The sequence below is a fragment of the Anoplolepis gracilipes genome, chromosome 4 (genome assembly GCF_047496725.1).
Source record: "Anoplolepis gracilipes chromosome 4, ASM4749672v1, whole genome shotgun sequence".
In the NCBI taxonomy this organism is placed as follows: Eukaryota; Metazoa; Arthropoda; class Insecta; order Hymenoptera; family Formicidae; genus Anoplolepis; species Anoplolepis gracilipes.
The window spans coordinates 10987104-11006283 of record NC_132973.1 but is presented as its reverse complement, the minus strand read 5'-3'; the positions used below and the strand labels follow the sequence as shown (position 1 = coordinate 11006283).

Here is a 19180-nt window from a genome sequence, read left to right as displayed (position 1 = left end):
GCTTTTTCGATCCCTTTTACTTTCGACTTTCGCGAAAACTGGTTCGAATGTCCGTTTGGTTCGCCACGCGAACGTCATGACCATTTCCTTTTGCATATAATTTGGCGTTTGCAATTCTTTAATATCGTGTTTATGCTTATCCGCATCTTAAAATCAAGACTTTGTAATATAAGAAGAAAAAATTAATAATTTTTAACTTTGTCTTGCATAGAAATACAAAACTTGAAATAGCATTTTTTAAATTTCTTTTTATACTTGATAATCAAAACATTCTAGATAAAATACGGCCTGGCAAAAATTATTAAGTAAAAAATTTATCGTATTTTTTTATAAAAAAAAACTTTGTATAACATATATATATTTTTTTTTTCATTATTATAAAAAACTATGCAACTTTAAAAGTGTCCTTGCAATTTCAATCGTGGTTTTTGATTACTACCACGTTTTGCTCATCGTTAAGTTGACAATAATCTCATTGACAGTTAAGTGGTACGATAGAGATATTATAAATCTTTCAGCGACACTTGCATGGCATTCGAGTCCTGGCTCAATGAAATATAATCACTCGATTGTTGGAAGAAGAAATCGTTCTTTTTTAGTCGTCCGCATTCCTTTGATGATATACGATTTATTTATATCTTATGATTTGTGATTACGATCAATTAAGCAAATGTTTAAATATTGATTATATGTATATTTATATTACGTTTATGGTTAAAATTACATTTTTGCTCTTACTTTAAATCGGCGATAAATGTATAAAAATTTTAAGTGCAGAAATGCTTTGTAAATATGAAAAAATGCTGTTCGTTTTCGTTTTAGATTTTTTTCTGATAAAATTACATATAGAAATAAATAATAAACGTGAGACGGACACTTTATTCACTAATGTAGAAAGTAAAAAATACCCTTTACGTTCCTTTTTTCTAGTGCCTGATAACATTTCAGTCGGTAAGTATATTCTTTCTCCTCGTCAACCAAAGGTTGACTGATTTTTATCATTGAGTTACTCATTTTATCAATGTGTACTTCAACAAAGTTAGTGCATTTACATTTACAGCATGCATTCTTCCGAGATGTCTCACGGGGAGACTTCTTTACAGATTTTCTTGGCCGGTAGACCAAGACACCGCAAAAACTAACCGTATCGACCAAAGTTACGAATCACGAGCCAATGTCCTTCATCCTGTCTCTCACGGCTCCTTGTGAGAATCGTTGCGAATTTGATTGCAAAAGAAAGGACGACGAGACTATTTCCAGACTCTTTCCAACAAGCGAATCGACACAAATTATTGTCCATCTGCTGTTATAACCGCGATCTCCTCGAACCACCATTGACCATATCCAATTTTATGCCCCTTTGCATTTTCTTCCCTTTCAATGCTTTTCGCATTTTTAACCCTACATTCCGCAATAAATTCTATAAAACGCATTTTTACTCTTCTTTACTATCTAGATTGAAAGATGTTTAATTTACATTTACATGTAATCTACTTTTGTTTAAGTATTTGGTTTTATGGATAGCGGTGTATCTCAAAGGAAAAAAACATTAGGAAATCTAGTTTAATTTAATATAAAATCAAAATAATAAAAAGAAATTAAATACGCAATAATGAAAATGTGAATCACTCGCGAAGGTCAAGAGAGAAATTATTAAGTTGAATAGCAGACGACAAAATAAGGCTTGCGAGGAAGGAGGATCGTTGGCAGGATGCCTCGCCTAGATCCTGTCTCGAGGTCGAAGAGAGGTCCTTCGAAGCGTGAAATCACTTCCAGTCTGAATATAAAGAGCGAAAAAACGAATGTACGTTTGTGTTTCAGTCGTTCCGTACCACCGCCTCCACAACTATCCTGGAAATCATCGCGCGCCTACTAAGCTTCTTCCCTTCATGCGTCGAGAGCTTTGATTACTTTCTTCGTTTAGCCAACATTCGTTAAAAGAATCGCTATTAGTGTTAATTAACCTATTAGTAGTAATTAAAGCACCGTACGGTTAAAACGGCGATGATGAATATATTAGGCGAATAATCTCATAAAGAATTCATTAATTTTTTTATCAACTTTGATAAACTTTTTGGAATCCATTAAATATACAATTATAAGAATAAATCCTATCGTATATTAAATTAACAACAATTTCCTTTCAATATTACATAAATTAAATATAAAAATATCTATTGTTAATAACATATGAATAACATATGTAACTCTTTTGATGCACTTGATGAAAAAAAAAAGAGAAATCGAGACGAGAAAAGAGTGCATTTTGCGCAGAGAATTTGTCGAAAGTATTTAATAATGACGATTTCGCAATTTGCAGGAGTTGGGAACGAAATTAAATTTCAAAATTGCCTCGAGGTTCATTGCCTGATGAAAATAAAAGACCGGTGCGTAAGTTTTCGTTTTGAGTAAATATTCGTTAAAAGTACAACACATTGAGATAACGGTCTCGGCGAGTGAGCAAAATGAGAGGAGGAAGGGTACAAGGTGTTTTAAAATTATCACGAAGACGAAGGAAGTACTGCCGCTCGAGGCAAGAAAAAGAAGAAAAAAAGGAACAGTTAGAAATTTGTTGCCAAGCGGGTTAACGTACTTATATGGACTCGTAGCGCACGGTATATGTCGCATCCGGTTTATACTCAAGCTCGAAAAAAAAAAAAAAAAAAAATAATAATAATACGAGAGCACTCTTTGTAACGTCGTGAAAACAGTCACAGTTGAAACTTAAAGTTCACACAAATCAGTTTAAATTCAAAGTTGATTTAAAAAAAAAAGTTTTGCGATAAAAATTGAACTTTTTCCATAAATATATAATTAACTATCTAGAAAGTTCAGTTCTACACTTCTAGAGCTAATTTTGTCTTTCTTTGTAAATTCGTTTAGCCGAGAAATTATATGTTTCTCTCTTTTTATTATTTAATCCTACAGTTATTATTTAATAATCATTTGATTCGAGCATCTTTTCATTCTATAAATCGTTTCTTGCACGCATGTGGCAAGTCTACGTGATCTCTTGGAATCGATCGTCGATCGATTCCAAGTTTTCAAGCGTCGCAAGCTGCTCTCGCTTCGGTAAATTCGACAGTTTCCCCCTTTTTCCGGAAATAGACTTCCTTTCTAAAGCTCGCACGGTATCCCCTCGTTGACTGGCGCACCCCAACGTCTCTCTCTTTGAAGCCCTCCTACAGCCAATATACATATATCTACGCCCGTCCTGTGTTTTATTCTATAAATAAAATCGATGCGCGACGCTCAGAACTTCTCCGTGGATGCACGGCCGTGAATGCGTGCGTGCACCCGAGTCGAAATCCACAGGGCGGTGAGTGTTCGACTTATAAATAGACATACATAGATGGATTAACCGCGGTGGAATGCAGTTTGGTGCACGAGTCCCTTTAAAACGTGGAAGAACGACCGTAAGCGCGAACAGAACGCTTAGCGTTGTTTCGCATCTCGTTGACGAGGAGCATGAGAGGGCGACGTCAGTCGACGCGGTAAACTTGCGACGAACAGTTCTTCTATTCGTGTGATATTGCTCTAACAATAAATCGATATCGTAACCGACAATATTTGCATAGTAAAATTTCCGGGACAATCACGTTGCGTTTCGCGCCTTTGCGGCTTATTTATGGCAGTATTATGTTTGCGACAAAGCACAGGTGAGCTAAAATCGTTTGTGCGTAGTGTTTTGAACACGAAGCAGTTTTGAGAATAATAATTTGCGTTTGTTACAGATAAGAACTGCTATTTTTTTTAGACAAAAGTTATTGTTAATTATAATAAAATTTTCCTTCGAAAAATGACCATTTCCTCTGTTCAAAAGTTGTTTGTTTGAAAAGAAATTAAAAGTGCATGTTTGAAATTATTCCAACTAAACTTTTACCTTTTTAGGCCTAAATCATACCGCGAAATATTTTATTGCATGTATGATCCTAACTATTAACTCCCTATTTAAACAATTACAATTTAACTCATTTATATTTCATGTTAATCTGCAAAAAAATTTAGTAAAAACGTTGACGACATTTAAGATGTTAGTTATGTTAATATTAATAGGTTTTATTTAATTTTTAATAGTACCTTTACGCATTTTGACAAAGAGAGTCTATTTCTGGAAAATGTGGAAAATTGATGATTCTGTTGAGAATTATGGAAAATTATTCGTGATATTTGAAAATGTGTTTGTCGATCGATTTAAAGGGATCAAGAAGATCATTGCCGTATGCACGCAAGATGCAACCATAAAATAGAAGATCAGACAACTCGAATGATTTAATAATTATAAAAAAAAAAAAAGAAAAATGTATATATCATTCTTAGCTATATATAAATTTGCATATATTTGTTTACACATGATTGGTTACGTAATATCTAAAATAATATGATTTATGTGTGACGTATGTAGATCGTGAATCGTGACATGTATCCGACCGGTCTCAAATTACACGGACCGATTGTACAATAGCGTCCGCTATGCGCGTGACGAAACTAGACATCATACCGTACTCGCGCGAAGTAAAATATATCGCATAGATCCTACGAAGAGATTTTGCGGTCGCTCTCGCATCCGGTAATTCATAATAGAGAGAGAGAGAGAGAGAGAGGAGAGAGGGGAGGAGGAACCGAGAAGAAAAAGGAGATACACGTGACTAGCGTTACATACGGGATTTAACAGTGTAACGTTACGTTGTATGCCGAGACTTTCCTGGGCTTCTCGGATTCGCGGTACGGGTTTTGGATTTCTCTCGAGAAAAGAGGTAATTGTATGCCAGGGTTTTGAATTCCGAGCCAAGTTGAATGCGCCCACAGGCGCATCTAATCTTTTATGCTTTCTCTCCTCGGTATCGAGAACCTATATATCCAATGGGGACGTCATCGATCATCGTCGATAGAACAATGCCCAGATTCCATACATGCGTGTTTCGCAATAATCGCGCTGATAAGACGTGTGAAATAAAAAAGGATTTATTTATTTACGTTTCCAACGAATTAGATATTATTTTAATTTTTAACGAATGGCAGATTTATTCGAAAATCACTTCGATGACGGAAAAATAAGAGTATTTAATTTTATACATATATAAATATAAGTGTAAATATTAAAAAAAAATCAATTTCTTAATTGTACATACAATTTTCACGCGCTAATATTATCATGTCAATAATTAATGTCATGATATATGTATATTAACATCAAATCAGGGTGTCGACTCAAATCTTGTAAAAAAATTTTCTAATTTTCTAGGTAATTTTGTTTAAAAAATTCCAAGTAAAGAGAACATTTTCCAAATTTTAATACAACTTTCTCTAAAATAAATTTTTTTATTACATATATTTCCTAATGTTTTTAATTCATATAAAGGAAAAACACAGAACCTCTTAAATTTCAAGATTTATAAATGTAATACATTTATTTATTGTATTTACATTTTATGCAAATAATTGATTTATTATAAATATAATAAATGTACTAAAAAAAATTCATGAAACTGATTTTCTCAGATACAAAAGAAATCTTTGAAAATTCCAGGTTTTCCATGTTTTTCCAGGGAGTATAAACCCTGTAAATGTTAATGTAAGAAATTTAATTAATGAAGAATAATAAATAATAAATATCTATAATTCAGAAACGGAAGAAACAGAAAAAAAGCGATTTGAATAACTAGTTGGAAAGAATTTTCACTCATATTAAATATAGCTTATTTCCTAGAAATATTTCTCTCCTTACAAACTATGGCCATTATTTAGCGAAACGAACTATTACAAAGATTGCAGTGTTAATATAATTCATAAAGAGAAAAAGAATAACTTACATATCATATAATCTTGATCTAGATCGGATCAAGCATACCCCGTTGATATAAATGTGAATTCTTTGAATATGTGTATCTGTACAATTATGAGTAATTAAAGGCTGTACGCTTTGGTATACTACGCAGTATTTTCTGTGAATATTCTCAGTTGGAAACAGGAATGATAATTAGCCTTTTGCCCTATCTTTTTTTGTGTATATACGTAAATACGAATAAGAAACAAAACAAGCAAAGCGAAAAAACAATGACACTTTTTTCTTTTTTCTTTCTATTTAACATAGAAAATTGTTTTTCTTCTCTTCGTTTAAAAATATGTTTTAAATTTATTTTTAATAAATTTGTTTTAAATCTTGTTTTTGTTTTTATATATTAAGTACATCGATAATTTTACACGTTGCAAGTTAAACCATTATTTTCCATTATAAAAAAAAAGCATCATGACACTCAATACACTGATTTTTCAAATTTCAGACAGTACGAAAGCAAATATTTAACAATCTGAAGTAGATGTGCTAAATATTGCGCTCATGTGTCTGTAGAATTTATCATCAGATGCATGTAACACTTTTATCGCCACTACATTTTTCTTTCTTCTGATATTCTACTGTCAATCAAACTACAATTACATAACTAGAATTGTTATCTAATTATAAATAAAAGAAAATTATTTTTTTGTAAATAACATCTTTGTAAAATTATTGCACTTATATGCTTGCAAAATAAGAATTTATTTTTTGAAAATAAGCTTGATAGATATGCCGATAAGTTTGAAGTAGAAACTTATACGTGTATCAGAAATGTAAGTCCGAAAACAAAAGTATGCAATTTTACTCATTTATCATCAACCTTGCTGAAGATCACAAAAGAATTGTCGTTCGATGATCTCTTTAGAGCGTGGGACGAACACGCGTCACTGACCTGCCATAAATGAACGAGCGTTGTCTGCGAAAGCGAAATAAATACTAGACGGATTTCCGCAGTCGCGTTCGCGACCTACGTTGAATCTATTTTTGTTTAGTGGCAAAAGATCTAAGGGGGCGGTGAATCTGTAGGTGGTTCCCGTTCCCAAGGGAAAAAATTGATAGCCCGAAGTCCTGAATAAAAATGCGCGAGAGGACACCGACCGAACGAGTCGTCGTAAATTTCATCCAGCTGGTATATAAAACGTGTTCCTGCAAATAAAATCACGGACCGAGAAACCGACTTTCAAAGTAGATATTTTCATAAGTCGATGCGTATAAACATCTTTGAAGAAAAAAATAACGTTAAATCACGAGGAGGAATATATACGAATATCAGAAATACGCTTCACGTAATACAGAAATTATGATAACCGCCGTCTGATAGAATGCAGATCGCAATTGTGTTGCATGCCGTAACGTTAATTATTAAAGAGTTCCCGAGGTAATTAACCGGTCGAGAGATAATGATCGGAACGAAGAAACATCGGAGCGAGAGAGCGCCAAGGAAACCACCTTGGCGAACTACGATAATTTCTTGCTCGCATTCTTGCACGGGATATAAATGCCGTAGGGTGAAAGACTCTTAAATAACCCTTGTTTACGGAACACGACGTTTCAACAAAGCGATTTTTTTTATCGCGATTCGAAAAGCTAGCTTATTTAATTAGCGTTTAAATTGTAAAAATAATTATTTGGATGATATAAAATATTAATTATTTATCTGAACGCTGCAATTTAATCTATAAAGATTACATTTTTACTATAAAACGTGTAATTTGTGCCTCTGACTTTTTTTTCTTCTCTACGCGTTTTACCATACAAAGAAACTAAACCTTCGTAACTGCCAGTAGTGATTTATTTTTTCTGAACATTCCGAGTACTTCTTTATCTATCTTGTAATCTCCCTTCGCGTACTTATAAATGACTGCAGCGTGCAGCAGAGACAGATTGGCCGCATGTGAGACAGCTTTGACTTTTCCCGTCTGGCTCCTGCCCCTGGAAATGTCGCGTCTGCCGGATGAAAACATCCGACAGAAAATATTCCTGTTGAATCGGAGGGCTGCTTTTTTTTTATACCGATTTAAACCACAGAGAAAATAAAGAGGGGTGACACCGCAGGCTAACTTTGAATCTGAGCAGTCTCAGACTTTCATGGGGAGTTTCGTTAAACGCATGCACCCTTCGTAAAGAGGCCATGTGACTCCTCGAGAAGTCGTTTCTTTAAAGTCAGAGCCGCCAGACATTTTATATTGTACTAGATATACAGGGTGTCTGGTAATTACCGCCCCACCTCTCTAGGGCAGATAGAGCAGGTCAAACTGAACATAAAAGTTCTGTACCATTTTGCGATTTGTGCAATAATTATTAAATTATTAATTAAAAACTTATAGCATATGCTGAGTGTTATATAAGGCGCGCGCTCATACGCTGAGCGTTTTTAATTAATATTTTAATAATTATCACAAAAATCGCAAAATGGTAGAGGACTTTTATGTTCAGTTTGATCTGCTCTATAGAGGTGGGGCGGTAATTATCAGACACCCTATATACATATTTTCTAATAGAAAAAAAAATTATTTATTTGTTTCTCATTGTCTTTCATTTTCTTCCGAGTTTCTACACAGAATGTTTCTCCATACTTCAAGATATGCAGGAATCACGGATTGTTAACACAACTTAACGCGTTACTATCTTACTCCGCAACAATTTTCCAGAAAGGAATCAAAGACTCGCTTCCTATTACCAGTAATAGCAACCTGTCCCTCGCGCGAGTCTCTTCGAACAGAGCGTGACCGAGGTGATTTCTTTTCGTGAAGAATACATTTCAAGGTCTGTGAATTTATGCAGGAAGCGACAGTTGGCACGAAAGATTTTAGCATATGTCGGATCCGTGGAAGGCAACACGTGCATCATCATTCGGTCAGAAATGAATGAATATGCATCCCATTCATAAGAATCGCTCGAGGTTCGTTGCCTGTCAAAGGGAGAAAAAGGGTACGCCTGACTTCTGCGACATTAAAATTAAGGCTTGTGATTTTTTACAGAAACAGAATATCCGGATGTCGAATATGCTCAAAAAGAAGGTGCAATTAAGCGAATCATGTAAAAAAATTGAAAAACTTAAGAAAAAAATTTAATATTTTATTCGTCAAAGAAGTGAACAATTTAATATCGATCGCTACTTCGATAGAATGCGAAACGAATATGGTCGCGTGCTATCGGGCAAATCTGAAACGCATTAGCGATAGGTTAATAATGTCGGCATTCGAGTACTGCGAGGATGCAATTTTTACGACCTGCGATAAGAAACGAAGTCAAGAACGCGCGCAAGGTAAAATAGCTTTTTATAACATTATTGACTGCCGCACAATCTCTCTTTAATTAATATTATGTATATTATTATATTTTTTTCGGGAATTAAAATAAAACCGCTCATCATATAAGATAAAAATTCCTGATGAAATCAAATTTTCTTTAAACACAGAATTATTAGCAGTTTATTAATATAAAATGTGAAGAAATGTGGTTTGGAATTGTGAAGAATTACGTCATTTGTTACGTTATATATATTCGATATGTCATGCTCTTTGAATTCAATTTTTTTAAATATTGATTAGATATGTTAGAAATACTCTTGTGTTAGAGGCACACACATACGATGCTAAACTAAATATAAGTCACGTAAGCTAAATAAATAAGTCACGCATTTTATGCTCAAACTCATGTTTTTATTGTCAAAGGACAAAAAAGAATTTTCTTCTGGAAATACGATAAAACAATTTAAGTATGTTATGCGTATATTAAAATAGTTTTAAATGTACTTAAACATGTGCATTTTACTGTAAAGAAATAATGCAGGAAAACCTCATTTAATTTTCAAAACAAGCTAATAGTTCCTAGGCGCTGTTTTGTATCACGCAAAGTTTCACTGCATTAGATTAACTCTATCTATAATAGCATCGGAAATCTTTTCTCGTGTTAAGAGATGCAAATGATTTCTTCGCCACGAGGGGACTGTCCGGCAGAAATTTCTTTCTGGGGCGCTAAAGGCCCATCCGTTTGTCCGGTAACTCAAGCGGAATAATTACTGGGCATAGGCACTCTAGTCGAACCCTCTACGTCCTTTCAGCCGATTTCTTGGCGAGTAGGGATGAGAGAGTTTACCTGGGGGAATCTTCTTTTGCACAGGTGTCGAGGCGCAGAACGAAAGAACCGCGTTACGCGCGACTGCGTCGTCAAGTCAGATTTTTTCGAATCTTGCTCAACCATTCGTTTTTCCTAATCAAACTTTTTGCATTCTGATCTTATTCATCAACATGGCTTTAAGACAAATCTTAATAAAAAAGATGGGTTACTAAATCTAATCTTGGCAAAAATTTTACATGTGACAAGAATAATATAATAAATAAGAAATTATTTTATATCACATTAGAAAAGGGACATCAAATATAGACTATTATTTTTTTCTTATATACTACATGTTTCTTTAATAAAAGTTGGTCTAATTATTTACTGTTTAATAATTTTATATGCAAATTTTTCAATGCGATTAATAACAGAAGAAACAACAATGTTCCATACTTATATTTTTATTCGTAATGCGAAATAAAAGGAACTTGGCATATAATAAGATCGAGAAGAGGGAGAAAGAAAAACAGTTTCATAATGCTGTCAATAACGATGCTGAAGCGATAAATATTATTACTCCGTCCTGCTATCGATCGTCGTATGTATTGCATTTGCACAACAATCGAAAGAGTATTTGCAAGGATATCACGTAGCAGCTGAAAAGTGTTGCAAGGAAAAGAGAAATAATAAGTGCATCATCATACAATAGACGTGTATCATTATGCAACAGACGTGCTAACCTCGATACATTGCACACTCAGCTGAAACTGAGCTGTCAAAATTGTATTAATTTAAGCTGATCTTTTCATTCATAATATAAGATTAAAGTGTAACATTTTTGTGAATGCGCAGTGATTCAAAATTCTTTAATCAATCAGAAATAATCTTAATTACTAAAAAATAATATAGATGCAAACTAGTGATATTAAATATGTTAGGATCTATTTCTAATTAGTAGTTAAGCAATCATGTTGTCATTATATTATATATATATATATATATATATATATATATATATACTATATCTATGGTTATAGCTATTTCTTTTTTCATGTTTCCGTCCTTCTGTCATTCGATTATAAGGTTAGATAATTTTTCATACTGAATTTGTGTCATCGCGACAATACGAATTGACTTCCGTGTGAATGATTGAAAGTGCAGCAGAGAAAAGAAGAGAAGAGGCTACGAGTCAATGACCAACCACTGATAATTGGTAATTTTGCAGAGAATACTTTTGCCCGTGAGAGAGAAAGAGAGAGAGAGAGAGAGAGAGGGAGGGACGAAAAATCGCGGATCTTTTCTGGTAAAATGAAAGAGTCGCATCACGCATTTGGAACAAACGTGCGTTTTGTTGGAACGGCACGAGTTCATTTGAGGAAGAGAAAAACACTGTTGCTGACAGGTTAAAGACCAGAGTCAAGGAGCGAGTCGAGGACGGGGACAAGTACCGGGCGCGAAAAACGTTCCGCCATTCAACGTTCGAGAGAGGTGCTGGCTTACTTGAAAAAAAAAACTTCTGTGCGATTTAGTTGCTTGTGTTTTCTCAACCGCAGTCACGATACGGAACACCGCCTTCGAAACGGTACGAAACGGCGGTTGCCCTGGGGCCGTTAAAGAGGTCGTCGGAAATACCTAACCAAGGAGCCCAAGGAAACGAAAAAGAATCGAAGAACGTTTCCGAAGTTGCGTTTCGCAGACGTTGTACGAGCGTATTCGCGTAATGTGTGCGTGCGTGTGAAAACTCTTCACTTCCCATCATTGTGCTACTTTTACGTATCTCGTAAAATAAAAATATTCTACAGCACAGGAATCGAACGTTATATCGCAAACATATCGATGATAATAGGGTAAACTCGGGTAAGATGACCATAGTTTTTTAAAATGCAAAAAACATACTTTTATTTTTGTTATTTTTTAATTGTGTTTGGCATATTATCTTCACCGAAGCTTAAATTACGTAATATTATCGAAATTAAAAGGAAAATTTATATTATCAAAATAGTACAACGTAAGCATTGGCCATCTTATCCAACTTTTAAGGAAAAGATGACCATAATATTTATAAAAAAATAGTGAAAACGAAAATAAAAATTGTAGGTCATATAACAATTTACATATCTTTATAATATGTCTAACGTCGATTACGATAGCTAAACTGTCATTTATTCGACGTTATAACAGTTTTTAGTGGACACATGAAAAACTTTGCAAGTAATCAAAAGTAAAAATACAATATAAGATTCACAATATCGTTATTTCGAATAATGTATGCGCATAAACTACTATAAATATCGATTATCTTTGATAATGACTGAAAAAGCACACTATATAGCGATTATTGAAAAAATGACAGCCTATGGCCATCATACCCTAGTTTACCCCATATAAATTTGCAATTAATTATCAATTCAAAAATTTAAAACTATTTTTAAATCTTATCTCTTCAAGTGAAATTTCAGCTCTTATACTAGTTATATAGATATAAATACAGACTAGTTATACTAGGTATAGATAAAATAAATTTGCAAGTTAAAATATACGCAGATGTTATATTAGCTTAATTGGCAACTTATTCTCGTTTTATTTTAATCAGGTTGCGGAAAGGTCAATTGTGACGAAGCAACGGAGCTTTCTCTCAGTTGTGCATCTTATCGCAAACTGCGTTTCAATATGATACGATGAGTCAGAGCAATCTTTGCATAGTGTTCAATCGAGGTACACATATCGGATTTTACGAGCCGATATACGGCAGAGCGATCGTGTTACTCTCTTTCATCGATCGTAAATGCGATGCATTAGACACTTCTCGGAAAGCTGCAACCTTGGGCCTTGAGCTTGAATCGATAACGGCGCGGTGCTATTAATTAAAGCGTTATCGTTAAGGCATCGGGCGACTCATTGCGGACGTGCATCATTAATTACGTTCCATTCCGCGCAGATGATTCTACGAAAGGAGACATTATAGTCCGGAACGGAAATACGTGTGCGCCAAGCTGACAAGATAATTCCCATCGCGCCTCTCCGAGGTGGTCCAACGAAAGTTTCTCGCTAATCCTCCCCTTTGTCTCGCGGGAGCGAGAATAAAGTTCGCGGAACGTCCAGAGATATTTTCACGGAAGGGTATCGTTCGATCGTTATCGGCCGATATATAAATTCGCTTCGCGGGATGAACGACCGCGTGAATAAAATGTGCGGTTAACGGGTTGTCTCGCGCATGCGTGTCGTTCGTACTGTCATGCTTCTCGTGGCTATTCCTATACGCGGGGTCTAACAGCGGAATCTAGGCTAGTCAGCTGCAACTGCAGATGCAGCAAGTGACTAGAGTCTTACCTTAGGATTAGTTGCATCCCAAGTTTCGCGGTCGCTATAACTCCGTCATCCAACAAGTTAACCAACATTTTCACTTATATATCGTGTTTTTATAAATACCGATAAATATTGTTGGGAGGATAACGATATTGCTTACATCTTAGGATATTTTGGCGTTAGCCAATATATTGAGTGAGTTTCAAGTGATTTACCGAAAATGTGAAAAATAAGTATAAATTATTACTGCCTTCTATGCACAAATCTTTTTGACAGGTCATTTGACTCTGATTCTCACGTTAGAAAGTAGACCAATGCTAAACATATGTTTTAAAAAATTGATCTTTTTTTAAATAAATCCAAAGAACAAGTTGTGCATTTATACTCAACTTGGATCCGTTTTAAAGTAGTATTAATTTTATCACTTATATATTTGATTATCTGAAAAACCTGTTATTTATTATATAAATTTTCCAATTCAGCCCGAATCAACATTCGTCCTCTATCATTGACACTTGGCGAATGCGCACTGACAAGCCTTGTCACAGAAACGTGCGCGCGCACCAAACTACCCCATTGAATTCCACACCCCCGATGAAAACGTGTTTATCGATCGGGTGGAACTGTACAAACTGGCTGAAGTCGACGTTAAACGGAAAGACGAGACGCACGTGCTAAGACGAGATAAATAAGCGTGTGCAATTACCAAGTGTAACAAAAGTGATCTCGATTGAGTGCGCTCGTCTGTGTAATTAATACAAGATAAAGTCGATACCTTATCATCGTTCACAGATACACACACATACATGCGCATATATATTCCTGAGAAATCGAATGAAAAATATCCCAAAGAAGTGAGTAGATGAACGTCTAAAGAGAGCGTTAATAGATTGAGCTGAATTTCATTTATATTTATTTATATTTATTTTATCGAGCGTAGCATAATTTCCTTTGTTCTTTAATTATTTTTACAATCTATAAGTATTCTTTCTCTTTTTCGATAAATACATATCGTGTTGCCATTAGCATTTTTTATGCAGCTTTAGATCATAAGATTAATATAAAAATAAAATTTGTAAAAATTATAAAGTTATATTGCGCATAATAAACCGCAATTATATTTATCGAATATAAAATTTTTTTACATTGTATGCACATTTTTTCAACTATAAAATCGACTTTTTAATTTAAAACAGATTATTGTCACGTGCAATTTGACAATACGTAATATTTGTGTCTCACGTGTTAAAATAAATAATATGATAAAAGAGAGAAATTTTAAATGTGCAATGCGATATTTGTCGGGAATAAAATGCGTAAGTAGGTCAGGGAAAGGCGTGCACCTCCGTTTAAACCCATACTACCTCCTTTGATAGACTATAGGCGTATAAGTGGAATGTGCAAGGACACAATAATTTCCTCTATAACACGAAATTCTCGATGTTTCGATCCATATAGCTATTTAGATAAGACACATTGTGGAAAACTATATATAATAATTGCAGGCGTGCGCGATATAATAAAATAATTTTTTCTACGTTTTAAAAAATGAAAATTTATGTAAACAAATGAAACAATTTCATGTTTTATTGAAGCTGCGCAAGATATTATTTCAAACGAGTATTACCTTCAATGTGGCAGTTAGGTTTGCCGGGCAGGCACATAGTGCTCTAAATAAATCGCTGTTGTCAACTTAAGACGACCAAATAAACGGTACGCGCAATTTATGCCAGCAATAAATCCGCAATAATTGGATGATCGTTAAAGGTATATGGTAGTCGCAGAAAAAAATACTGTTCTTCTCGGACGATTGCGATTTTCGAGTTAATACGACGCGACAATATATTATGCCGAGAATCGGATGATCGCAAACCCGGCATGACGCTATTCGAGTGATTTCAACAATGCGTCCCTCTCTCTCTCTCTCTCTCTCTCTCTCTCTCTCTCTCTCTCTCTCTCTCTCTCTCTCTCTCTCTCTCTCTCTCTCTTTCTTGCGGGTCATCTCGCACCTTGATTCGTGGACCACGCAGCGTCCATTTATCTTCTTGATCCGTGTACGCGTAAGTGTGGCCGAAATGTCGGAGAGAAAAGCATTACATTCGTATTACAATCGAGTACATTAACCCGGTGTGTGAAGAGAGATGCATTTGGTTTTTCTTACTCCGACATTGTATATATATCTACACGTATAATCAGCGGAATTAATGTACTTGACTGGTATCATTTGCACCAAAGTGCATCATAGTAATTAGGTAATTATGCGAATAACGCGGAATTTGCTTGTTAATTTCCCCGGACGAAAGCCAGCCGATCAAACCAGTTTATGTTAAAGAACGCGCGCAAAAAGTTTCGCGATCATTAAAGAGCAAACATACAAGAGAAAAAAATTTATCTTCGACTTTAATGTAATTTTGGGAATCTGGGTTTTATTCTTATTGGCTTCAGGAAATGCCTCTACAACGTTCATTAAGAGAAAGAGAACGCGTGTCAATTAGAGTAAAACCACTAAAATTATCTTTTATAAGATACAGAAGTAAATTTGGATATTACTAACAATAAGGGTATTCTTTTAATGTTATCGAAATAAATGTTTGTATTTAGTGCATGGATTTCCAATTACATACACGTAATTCACAGATAATTAAAAGAACTTTTTTTTTTAGAAATAATTTACTACATCTATAAAAATTGAAAACTATTCATTACAAAGCTTTCCACGCATAACTTTCATTTTATTCTAAATATTCTAAATATGAATTCAAAATCATTTAAGAATAAGCTCTTAAATTATATGTAAAATATTGTAATACTATATATCGAAGGTAATTTTAAAATATTTACCATGTAAATTATCTAACGATCAACACACAGTAATATTAAAAGACTGTAAGAGTGTATGTACGTGAAAATGACAAATAGCTTTCGTGCCCGCAATCGTGTGTGCCGGAAGTGTAATGCATTCCAATACGTCCGTCCAACGGCATATTGACCGACAATGCTACTAGTCTCTCTTTTTCTCTCTCTCTTCCTTTTCTCCTTCTTTTACCGTTTGCACGTATAGATAGTCTTACCTCGCGCGAAAGCTTGACTCTTGATGCATGTCATCTTATTTACAAACCATACAATATCATAGTCATAACTCGCCACGATCGGTGATTAATATCGAATGTTATTCTTCAATGAATTTTCCTGGTAGCTTGACAGCTTTACGTAGAAGGATATTATTAGTTTGTGTATAGGTATCATGTAGAATAACTTTTTTGAAATTATCAACAAGCAAAAGAAAAATGCACTGCAGATAAAATAACGGCAAAATTCTTTCTTGATATTTTGACTATATTCGATATAATCGTGTATGAAATAAATAATATAATTATAGCTTTGTTTTTTTTTCAAATATATCCTTGTAGATATTTATTTAATTTTAAAAGTTTGTCAACAAGTTTACTTGTTCCATTCAACGACAGAACCTCTAGTCAGTAGTTTTATATTTAACTGCTTTAATCGTTTTATCAAAGAACAAGCAAATGCATTGATAAAATTTCTCAAAGAATTTCTTTGACAATTTCTAGTAATTGAAGTGTACAAAAAATGTTTACACATTTACAATTAATTTTTTTGTATGAATTATATATATATATATATATATATATATATATATATATATATATATATATATATATATATATAAGTAAATAGTATATAATGTAGTATAAAGTATTTTCTTTAATATTTTATACTATACATAAAAACAATACATTCTTTCAAAATTAATAAATACATATAAAATAATATGTAGCAAGCAAAAAACGAAAGAGAAATCTCACGCTTAAAAAAATATTTGCACATTTCTAATACAATATTAGACTTGTAATTATTTATTCTCGTACGTTCTAGTGCATTGTAATAGCGTATTGCATATATAAAAATGTAAACAAAATTAATTTATATCAATTTTTTAACTCCATTTATGAAATTAGTCTGTGTGTATATTTAACAAAGAAAACAAGTAAAAATATACATTACCCATATCTATACAAGATAAAATTGTTTCCTTACGTAAATACATATAATCAAAATTATAAAAAGTTGATAAAGAAATATCGAAAAAGAGAGAGAGGGAGAGAATTTCAATATGTGAGCAATTATTTACATAAATATAAGAATAAATTTAAAAATGTTTTGTCATTAAAAACTTAACTTTCCTTACAAGAGTCCAGCTGATAATGGAAAAAAATGTCAGTACATCGGTAGATGGTCTACAGCGCGCGCGTAGAAAACTATTTGCAGACGAAAATGACAGCGACGGCGAGGAGCAGAACTTTTACAATCGTATTATAGAAGAGAACCGACGAATATCAGAAGAGGTAAGAGAAACAAACGATTTTTCTCCTAACAAGTTAAATCCAGATTTATTAAAATTTTTCTCATCTATTAAATAATTATATATCTCGACAAAATAATTCTATCAAAAATAGATTAGATATCGATTAAAATGAAGTAAAATTTTGATTTTTGTGTGAATGTGCAGGTCATGAAAAAATGGAACTTTGATTTTAACCGCGAAATGCCACTACCTGGCCGTTACATGTGGGTAAAAGTAGACAAATACGGAAATGAAATTTCTGATTCTAAAAATTTAGTTGACGAAGAACAGAATAGGAACGAGCAAGAAGAACAGATTGAAGAAACAGAAACAGAAAGAAATACAAGAAGAAAAAATGATGAACCAACGGAGGAAAATGCGACGAAAAAAGCTAAATTAGAAGAGTCGTAATATTTTTCGATATAGATAATAGCAAAGACTTGATAGCATCGACGAGACACAGAAATGGTTTCCTGTGAAAAAAAAAAAAATAACCTATATAATTAATTTGCACATTTTTTCTTGAAAATTTACAGTTGAAGTAAGAGTTAGATTTTTATACAAATAGCGAGAAAGTGGCGAATATAAAGTCCTGTAAACAAATGTGATAAGACTATATTTTCAAACTGGTAATTTATTAATAAAATTGAATTATTTTTAGTTTATATTATAAATTCTAGTCAAAGAAGGCATAATGCCAACATGTCTCGAAGAAACCAAAGCAAAATTTTTTATTTTAATTAATGAAATTTGTTAATATTTGACAAAAGAAGCAACTACGCGTGATTTGTCTCAATTAAACTCAATTATATTATTTTTAAAGCATCGTATGTGACTTTATGCAATTTAATATTTATAGAAAACGAACGTGCAATACACGTACATTATATACTCAAATGATATTTATATAATATGAGATAAATAATTCACATGTATAGATGTAAGAAAAGATAATATATTTCTATGATATTTGTAAAAAAATCTGTGTGTTTTCCAACATATTCTTCTTGCCTTCTCTTCCATTTTCATAAAAAGCATTAACGAAAAGCCAGGAAATTACGCACTTAAAGTTTACGACGCTCATAGTTATTGCAGCTGATTATACATAAATTATGCGTGATCTAATATATACATATGTATATTACGTCAAAATGAAACATCTGCGTCTACAATGAGCATTCTATAGTATTTGCCGCTAGATATTTTAATCTTCAAACTTGTAAAATTGATGATTCAGCATGACAATTTTTAATAATGTATAATTTTAATAGATAATAACTTTAATGGCACACTTTTTTTCTGACGTTATCAGAACGCACAATTTACGTAAACTCGCATTAATCACAAATTAAACACTACAAAATCTTACGATTGCGAATCTTTGTCACCTTTCACCGATTGTATCTTCTCCGTAAAACACTCTCACCGTCAGAGAGAAATTAATACCACGAGTATCATGATTTCGTCGAATTAAATCCGGAGAATTCGTTCACGAGAAGGCGCGAGAAAGCGTTGCACCTGGCGTCGCTTCTTTAAAGATCGCTTTTTTTCGCGTTGCTGTTATGGAAGCTGGACACGACGCGGTACCAGCCAGAAATTGCACT

General features: G+C 33.5%; 1 protein-coding gene across 5 annotated transcripts; it reads left to right on the top strand.

The window, feature by feature from the left end:
• Positions 1-11024: 11024 nt before the first annotated feature.
• On the top strand, positions 11025-18457 carry LOC140664513 (uncharacterized). Of its 5 annotated transcripts, none has more exons than XM_072889671.1 (4): positions 11025-11117; positions 13693-14064; positions 17424-17577; positions 17742-18451. In XM_072889671.1, exons 2-4 carry the CDS (start codon positions 14045-14047, stop codon positions 17985-17987), a joined length of 420 nt encoding a protein of 139 aa, XP_072745772.1. In that variant the 5' UTR covers positions 11025-11117; positions 13693-14044; the 3' UTR covers positions 17988-18451. The 5 variants fall into 5 exon arrangements, with proteins under 5 accessions (XP_072745772.1, XP_072745774.1, XP_072745773.1 ...); XM_072889672.1 differs by lacking the exon at positions 11025-11117 and adding an exon at positions 11388-11486; XM_072889670.1 differs by lacking the exon at positions 11025-11117 and adding an exon at positions 11654-11761.
• The last annotated feature ends 723 nt before the right edge of the window (positions 18458-19180 follow it).

What these genes read in the sequence shown, in the direction of transcription:
- LOC140664513 (XM_072889671.1), top strand. Translation starts at nt 14,045, where the DNA reads ATGAAAAATATCCCAAAGAA. An exon ending in ATGAAAAATATCCCAAAGAA is followed by an intron (nt 14,065 to 17,423) that starts GTGAGTAGATGA and finishes TTTCCTTACAAG; the next exon opens with AGTCCAGCTGATAATGGAAA. An exon ending in ACCGACGAATATCAGAAGAG is followed by an intron (nt 17,578 to 17,741) that starts GTAAGAGAAACA and finishes GTGAATGTGCAG; the next exon opens with GTCATGAAAAAATGGAACTT.